We start from the raw sequence: 8,449 nt of genomic DNA, 5'->3' as shown, positions 1-8,449 counted from the left end.
ACAGAGTGACACTCTGTCTAGAAAAGAAAAGAAAGAAAGAAAGAAAAAAATAGTTATTCTAAAAAAATAAAAAGGAATAATTCTAAGATTGCATTTTTGATAATATTTGGGTATGTAGTTTATGAGTAAAACCTCCAGTTAGTCCTCAGAAGAGAGTTCAGCAATTTTTTTTCTCACTTATTTTTTATTTGTATATTCATGGGCCACAAGTGCAATTTTGTTACATGAATATATTGCATTGTGATAAAGTCAGGGCCTAAGTTCAGCAACTTTTGTTGAATTTAAGCTCGAGAGAAAAAAAATAAAAAATGTTTCAGTACCTCAGTTAATTCTAACTAAGTGTATAATGGAAAAATTATTCCATTCACAATAGCAAAAATGAAATAATAACTAAGTATATTTTTAATAAAGGATGTACTTTTTTAGGGTTATGTCTATTTGTGTTTAAATTTTGACATTCAGGATATACTATAACATGGCTAACATTTTACATCAAATCAAGGCCAAATTATAATCTTGTTTCCAACCCTAAAAAAAAAGTCTTAGTGGACTCAAGAACAGATGTTGACGTTCACGACTGCCAAAGCAAGTGTAAATTCAGATGAAAGATCCTGCAAAGAACAGAATCATATAGGGGAGCAACAAAAATACAGAAAACGTTTTCCCCCAATTCTTGGCTCACTCTTGAACTGTGCATGTGTAGGGAAAGCAGAAAACAGCTGTGAGGAAGCAGAGATGTTAACAGCTGCCTGCCGCCAGGAGACAATATTTATAGTGTAAGTCTTGATTATTTAGAGGTAATAGAAAACGCTTCAAGCTTTCCACTGAAAGCAGAATGGCCACAATCTGATCAGTAAGCCAAGGATAAGATCCCCTGTGAGAAAGGGCAAAACTAGTTTTTTTTGTTGTTTTTTTTGTTTTTGTTTTTTTTTTTTGCAGTTTTTGGCCAGGGCTGGGTTTGAACCTGCCATGTCCGGCATAGGGGGCCGGTGCCCTACTCCTTTGAGCCACAGGCACTGCCCCAGAACTTCTTTTTAGAGGTTTTATGTCTCTGCTTCTAAGAATCTCTGCTTCATGATAAAACCTTTTGCTTCCAATTCTAAGACAATAAATCAAATATTAGAGGCCAACTACAGAGGAACAATCAGATTAATAAGCCACAGTGTACAGTTCAATTGAATTATAGCAATACATAGCTGGTAACTGGGTATCCAATTAGGTATTCATCATTGATGGATGTAGGTGCTAATTAGTTAATTAGCTTTGTGAGAATCAGTCAGACTTTAATTAATTAAGCTTTGAGACTCAGAAGCAGGAGTACTACTGGGAAATTAGTCCATAGTCTAGGCCTCTGGATTATAATAAATTCCCTATTGAGAATGGTTCAGGAACAGGCGGGGCAGAAATTTACAGATAATAGGACAGTAAATGAACATAAGTCATCCCTACTGGATCACATTCCCAGGACCTGTGAGTCTTATAAGAGTGGTCTTATTAGCATTTGGTGGTGAATCTTTTATGTCCCATCCTAAACTAGAATTTGGCAGCATAGAACAAACCCCCTAGCAAATAGTGGGACATAAATTGTTCTATTAGCATGCAGGGAATTCAGGAACAAGCATAATGGGTATTTTAAGGGTACCCAGGATTTGTTTAAATCAGATATAGTAAGGCAGAAATGATCGTCATGAGGAAAACATTTATCATACATACAGATCCCTAAAAACTGAAGGCAAGGCATGCCACACAGGGCCACACGGGGAAAACCAGGGTCAGTCAGAAGACAGAGGGAACGAGGGTAAGATATAGGCAAGAGCCTTCTCACAGTTTTGGTGGAAAGGAATAGGTGAGATGGGTAAGTAGGTTTGGGATTGGCTAGTTTGAATAATTTCAGGGGGCGGTCCCTAGTTGTCTGATATCTGGTTGTGGGTGGATAGCAGCCCAGAGTATGAAAGCCCACAGAGGAGGTGGCTGGAAGAATGGGCTCTGGACAGGTTGGTTTCCATGCAAAAGGGGCTCCTGGAGGAGTTGTTTACTATCTCTAGGAATTGGCCAACCTAGGTGGTCCCTCTAGGGTCAGCCAGGTCCCAGATGTTAAAGCATCAAAATGCAGAAAATAGGCTCAGTGCCTGTAGCTCAGTGGTTAGGGCACCAGTCACATACACCAGGGCTGGCTGGTTCGAACCTGGCCTGGCCCTGCCAAACAACGACAATGACAACAAAAAAATAGCTGGGTGTTGTAGCGGGCGCCTGTAGTCTCTGCTACTTGAGAGGCTGATGCAAGAGTAAGACTCTGTCTCAAAAAAAAAAAAGGCAGAAAATAAAAGATATGGTCGAAACAATGGGCTGTCCACAAGGATTGTGTCTAATGGACTTGTAGATCAACAGAAGAGTTCTCTCCTAACCAGTTTCAAAAGTGGAACTACCATAATGGAGAACTTACAAATTGTATGGAAGAGTTGCCATCCAGGGGCATTTATGAATTTCTCAGGTTTAATTAGTATTATATTCTACACTAATGAACATTAATGAAAGTAAAGCATGTTTACATAGGTAGTATATTTGTCACATATTTTCAATGAACTAAATAAAACCTTATCAAAGATGACTAGAAACCCAGAAATTATGAGTCATGCAATTTGTCCATATTACCACTAGATGGCACTGTAGCTTATTGCTCTTGTGAGAGTCAAGGAAGACTCCAGTCCAATTAAGATGTTTTGCATTTTTTTCTTATTTAAGTAAAATACAAGGCTTGCAACTAGTGCTTAATAATTTAAGAATCTGATGACTTCTGGAAGATGCAACAAAACATACTGTTTCTTCCAAAGCTGCAAGAATTAGAGCTTTGCTAAAGCTCAACCCAAATCTCCAAAACCATATATAAAAAGAAGTGTGTATGTGCCCACATATGTGTGCATTATTCAGTGGAGAGAGGATGCAGAATTCTCTCTGGAGTTTTACAGTTCTCTGTGGTCCTCCTCCCCCACCGAGAGAGAAGCCAAGCACCAATGATCCAATACCTACCTAGTCATGCCTATCTGAGAACTGACCTTCTGTGTTCATCTCTTCACGATTTCTCAAAACTAATTAGAATGGAAATAAAATAACTTCTCAGATACCAGTTATTGACACTTAAAATTTTTGCATCCAATTTGTGAGACTGGGACAATACCTGCTTTTTATAACCAGGGATAGATGATAGCAAGTTGTATATGTAACAGACCTAAAAAAACTAGATGTCACTACTACGAGGGGAAGCAGAGATCTGAGCGTGAATAAAGGAACGCTGTACGGACTATTATTTTTCACAAATAGACATAGATCTGTGAAATAGAAAATTATATTGGAAAGTGGAGTAACAGTCCAGAGTCTGCAGCCTAGAAATAAGTGCCTGAGACCGAGGTCCTAATGGAGAATTGCCATCCAAGGGGTGGGGGACAGTTTCATTCAGAAATGTGGGCAATAACTGATGGAAAAGGTTCTTTGCTTATTGCTCACAAATTCTGATATGCTAAGGTGTGACTTTAACCATATAACTGGACTTCTGTTTGGCTCTCAAGTTCCTATTTTCATATGACAGCAGGGAAAGAAGGTCTTGTATAAAATACCACATCTGTTTTAAAACTCACTGAGTTTGAGGTAAACACTCTAAGCTCTACTGGGCTGTGTGTCCAGACCCAGCATCATGGGAGGGGTATCCTGCCCATGCTGGACCCTTTCTATTGTCGGTAGACATCATCATCCATTCTGTGAGCATGGGCTGTGCATGAGTGTCACTCCCATGAGCTTGTAGACTACTGCTTCTCAGCCCCACCTCAGTTTACCAAAACTGTCGACACTTTGAGGCTCAGCTGCATCTTCCCGCTGGTTCCCCTGGGAGACATGCAGCATCTCAGTTCTCACTGTTGTGATTCTGGGGGTTCGTTCTCTAGTATGTAATGAGCAGCCAGTGAACATTTGCAGATAAAATGACCTTTCTCCATTCCTCACATCCTTCCATCTTTTTCCCTGCTAACCCCCAGAACAGCAGGACCCAAGCTACCCTCACCTGATTAATATAGAGTTTCTATCAAAATAAAGAGAACATGTGGTTCCACTGTTTAAAAACTGAAAAGTTTCTACTTTGTTATTATTAGGTATTTATGGCACCTATTTTAATAAGTGTTATTTCATTCAGCTTGCAAAATAAACCTATAGAGTAGTAACTATTATTATTATTTGACAGATCAGCAAAATGAGCCTTCAAGAGTTTAAATACCTTCCCCAGACAGGATAACTTAATATCCTGTTAAACTTAAGCCCATTGAACTCAGAACCTGAACTCTGAAGCCCTCTGTTTTACACTACTAAACCATTATTTTTGTGCTTGCTGTTTTTCTTTCAGATTTGATGACACTGTCTTCGTAAAAGAAGTTGAAGCAAATTTCATAGTGTGGGAAATACACGGCAGGGATGACTATAGCTTTAATAATACTATGAAGGAGGTATGACATCTTTGACTTTAACAGAATCTAGCATGCAATTAGACATGTCTTTCAAATTTAAAACTATATACAAATCATCTAAAGAAAATAGAGCCAGCCAGTAGTGGACAGGAAAAAAAAAACGTACTACCTCTATATTAAATTGTATGACTACTGAAATTCATTTATGAAAAAAGCCATTATCATATAAAACAGACATAAAGGAGTCAGAAAAAAATTAAATAATGTTTGTAGTGGGATGATGCAATTATACAGGGTGTCCATAAAGTTATACAATTTTAAATTGCACACAAACTTTATATACGCACTGTATATGACTATTTTATTTTCTCTCCAAACTACGTTGAATATTTGATTATTTATGAGTCTGCCTTTGGCTTTAGAACGTTTGGTGCATGTGGGCTAAGTCAGATGGACATGCTTTGGGCTTCATCGCACTTGACCTCTTGGCTTCGTTTAACCCTGCTGACCTTGACCTCAGTGTCCTACACTCTTCTGGTTTTCTTTCATCCTCCATGACTGGCTGATCTCAGCTGCTTAGTGAAACCCCCTTATTCTGTCTTTTCACATTAGAGGACTCAGTAGAATGTCCTTACCATTCCCAGTTACCACACTTCACCAGCCTTTGTCGGCCTTTCCGAGGGCCTCCCGTCGTGATGGAGTCATCTAGGAGTTACTAGCATTGATTCCTAATATTGCTGCTCTCAAAACCAGGCACATTTCCTTTCCATAAAGTGTTCTTATTCTACTAGAGAACTTAATTATCCAAGAAGTATAATCTACCTAGATGGCAGGCAAAAGAAATGAGTTTCACCTGCCACCCCACAGAGTACTGCAAGAATTAATTGTCTTTCAACTGTGTAACCAAATAAATCCATCCCTCCACATATTCCTCCTATACTTGTTCAACATCCAATATGTAAGTGCCTGTGGTCTACTTCCTCCTCCATAGTCTCATCCCCAAACTGTTGTATCCTTCTTCTCCCATTACTCTCCTCCCTCTCAAACTTTGCCTTTGTGCCTTAGGGTTAAATACTCCTAGATTTTTCTTCAAGAAAAGTTCTGCAGAGAATATCCTTTTCCATACATTTCTCTCAAACCAAGGGTATTCTTTCTCCCACCCCATAAACTTAAGGATGAGATTTCAGTTTGATGCTCTGCCTAATCCATGGTATCACCTTCAGGTCATTATCTCTTCAGTCTAAGTGAAACTTCATTTGTTTGAGGCTCCTGCCATTCAGTCAGCAACTCCCCCATCTCTACTTGCTGATGTCATACACTCAAAAATTGATCATTTTTCCTCATGCCTTGAAAACAATTACTGTTGACTCCTGATTCCTGCCATCCATCATGTAGGGATATGGCTGGGAAGGTTTCTAAGCAGGGGTTATGTTTACCAGACCCGTTTTAATCTAGGTGGGGCCACGTTACAGGTTTTCAGGACTAGAATATGAGCAGAAGTTAAATGTGTCATTTCCAGGTGAAATGCCTAAGGAGCAATCAGACAAGCCCCCATACCTCACGTTAGTTTATTACAGCAACAGTTAGGGATGGAGTAGATGCAAGCGGGATAGAAATGATACAGTGGAAGGACTTCAAGGAGCCATTATATAGAAAAAAGCCTGGGTTCCTAACTCACTATCCTGATGAGAGTCACCCATAAGAGCCACCTCCCCAGGGACACCTGCATTGGAATATGTGAGATCAAGAATTAAATTTGTACTGTGTAAATTCCTGAGAGTTATGGTTTATTAACATAGCACCACAGAGAGCAGCTTGACTAATATAGCTCCCCCTATTAAAATTGCATTTGAATTCAAACATGTAAGCCTCTGAACCCAACTCCAATTCCTTAGCTCTCAGTTATTTCCCCTGTCTTCAGTCTTTCACTTTTTCTCATGTAATCTAGACATCTACTATAATGAACACTCTGTTCTCTCCCTCTCTATCACTCACATTTTCCTCCCATTCCTTTCCTATCCAGCTGGAGGTCGAGAGTTCCATTCTTCTGCAGCTGTCTTGCCAATATCTAATGATCTCTATCTCTGTGTCTCCATTGCTGTTTCTGTTCACCTTACGGCCGTGTAAAACATTCCTCTTTCTACCTAATCTATGCCTATATCTGAGTTTTTCCATGCCTAGATATGAGTTGCTGAATTAAAATTGTAATAACTGGAACTGGAAACTCAATTATTAGATGTGATGGCTAATGAGAGACTTTTTCAACTAAAAGAGTTGTCACTAAAATATCCATAATTAACATAAAGAGATAAAATGATATAAAATGTAGAAAAAAGCAAAAGGGACGTATGAGGTTCAGTGCTCAGATCTAAGAATTGGAGCCTGGTAAGAAAGGAGAGGGACTGGAATGGAGAAGGAGTATTTTTCAAAACTAATGAGAAACATCAAGCCACAGAAAAAAGGTAATCTACATCTAGAAACACCATAACAAAATTTCTAAAATCATGCCATCATTCTTCTGGTCTTTGTCCTAATGGAGTTTGGAGCCTTTTGCTTCTAATATATTCAAGTCTAAGAGATGCAAGAACAAATGTCTTGGTTCATAACATTTGGAATTTATCCTTTGTGGGTTATCTGATTTCTGGAATCTCTAAACTGATGACTTTGATCTCTATTTTCTATTTTGTTTTTATAGACTCTCAGCCAAGAGACTTTAATCTTTAATAAAAAAAAATCCATTATTGACCTAAAAAGAAGGCAAAGAAAAATAGTTTTAAAAGCAGCCAGAGAAAAAATAACTTACTTTCAAAAGAGTAACTATAAGATTTAAAGCTGATTTCCCAGTAGAAATAATGAAAGCGAGAACACTAGGCAAAACTATCTTTAAACATCTTAAACAGCCAGTTTTAAACAGTTTAAAACACCTGAAATAAAATAACTTTGAACCTCAAATTCTATACTGAAGAAGAGAGGATTTAAAAAAATGTAAGTAAACAACAGATAATACCTGGAAAGACACATAAAATTAAAAGAAGAAAAATAAAGTAAAAGGAAATAAAGGATTAATTAATTGTTGATTGAAGGCAACATAGTGAGACTCTGTCTCAAAAAAAAAAAAAGAAGAAAAAGAAAACACACCCCTCCTAAAACAAGATTTTGAAAGCACATACCAAGTACATGAGAATAGCAAAGATGCAAGCAGTGTATAAGAGAAATAAAATTAGATTATCACAGAGAACATCATATTCATTGGTGAAAGTCTTAAAACTTTTCTTTTCTCTTTTGAAACAAGAGTTTCATTCTGCCAGCCTGGAGTGCAGTGGGATCATCATAGCTCACTGTAACCCCCAATTCTTAGGCTAAAGCAATCCTCCTGCCTCAGCCTCTCTAGTAGCTGGGACTATAGGACTACAAGCAGACGCCACCACACCCAGGTTTTTCTTTTTTCTTTTCTTTCTTTTGGTAGAGACAGAGTTTGGCTATTGCCCAGGTTGGTTTCAAACTCCTGGCCTCAAGCAATCTCACTTTGGCCTTTCAAAGTGCTCAGATTATAGACATAAACCAAATGTACCCAGATTTAAAGCTTTTCCTTTAAGATCAGAAGCAAGGCAAGGATGCCCATTTTTGTCACTTCTATTCAACATAGTATTGGAAGTCTTGGTCGAAGTTATTAGGCAAAAGAAATCAGTAAAAAGCAGCCAAATTGGAAAGGGAGAAGAAAATTATCTCTGTTCACAAATATCTTATATGTAGAAACCTCTAAAGATGGCACATACAAGCCAGGCACGGTGGCTTGTGCCTGTAATCCTAGCACTCTGGGAGGCTGAGGTGGGTGGATTGCTTGAACTCATGAGCCTGAGTAAGAACAAGACCTTGCCTCCAGTAAAAATAGAAAAACTGAAGCAAGAGGATCGTTTGAGTCCAAGAGTTGGAGGTTGCTGTTAGTTATGATGCCATGACACTCTACACAGGACAGCAGCTTGAGACTGTGTCTCAAAAAA

General features: G+C 38.4%; 1 protein-coding gene across 1 annotated transcript in view; it reads left to right on the top strand.

The window, feature by feature from the left end:
• The window catches only part of CATSPERE (catsper channel auxiliary subunit epsilon), a 139,871-nt gene that overhangs the window by 106,228 nt on the left and 25,194 nt on the right, over nt 1-8,449 (top strand). The window contains exon 20 of the mRNA XM_023518567.1: nt 4,388-4,487. Within this exon, the coding sequence (XP_023374335.1) occupies nt 4,388-4,487 (100 nt within the window). The remainder of the gene's footprint in view (nt 1-4,387; nt 4,488-8,449) is intronic.

The sequence above is a fragment of the Otolemur garnettii genome, unplaced genomic scaffold (genome assembly GCF_000181295.1).
Source record: "Otolemur garnettii isolate 467f Iridium unplaced genomic scaffold, OtoGar3 scaffold00141, whole genome shotgun sequence".
In the NCBI taxonomy this organism is placed as follows: Eukaryota; Metazoa; Chordata; class Mammalia; order Primates; family Galagidae; genus Otolemur; species Otolemur garnettii.
Note: the sequence above shows the minus strand (reverse complement) of the source record. Positions and strands in the feature narration are given on the sequence as shown.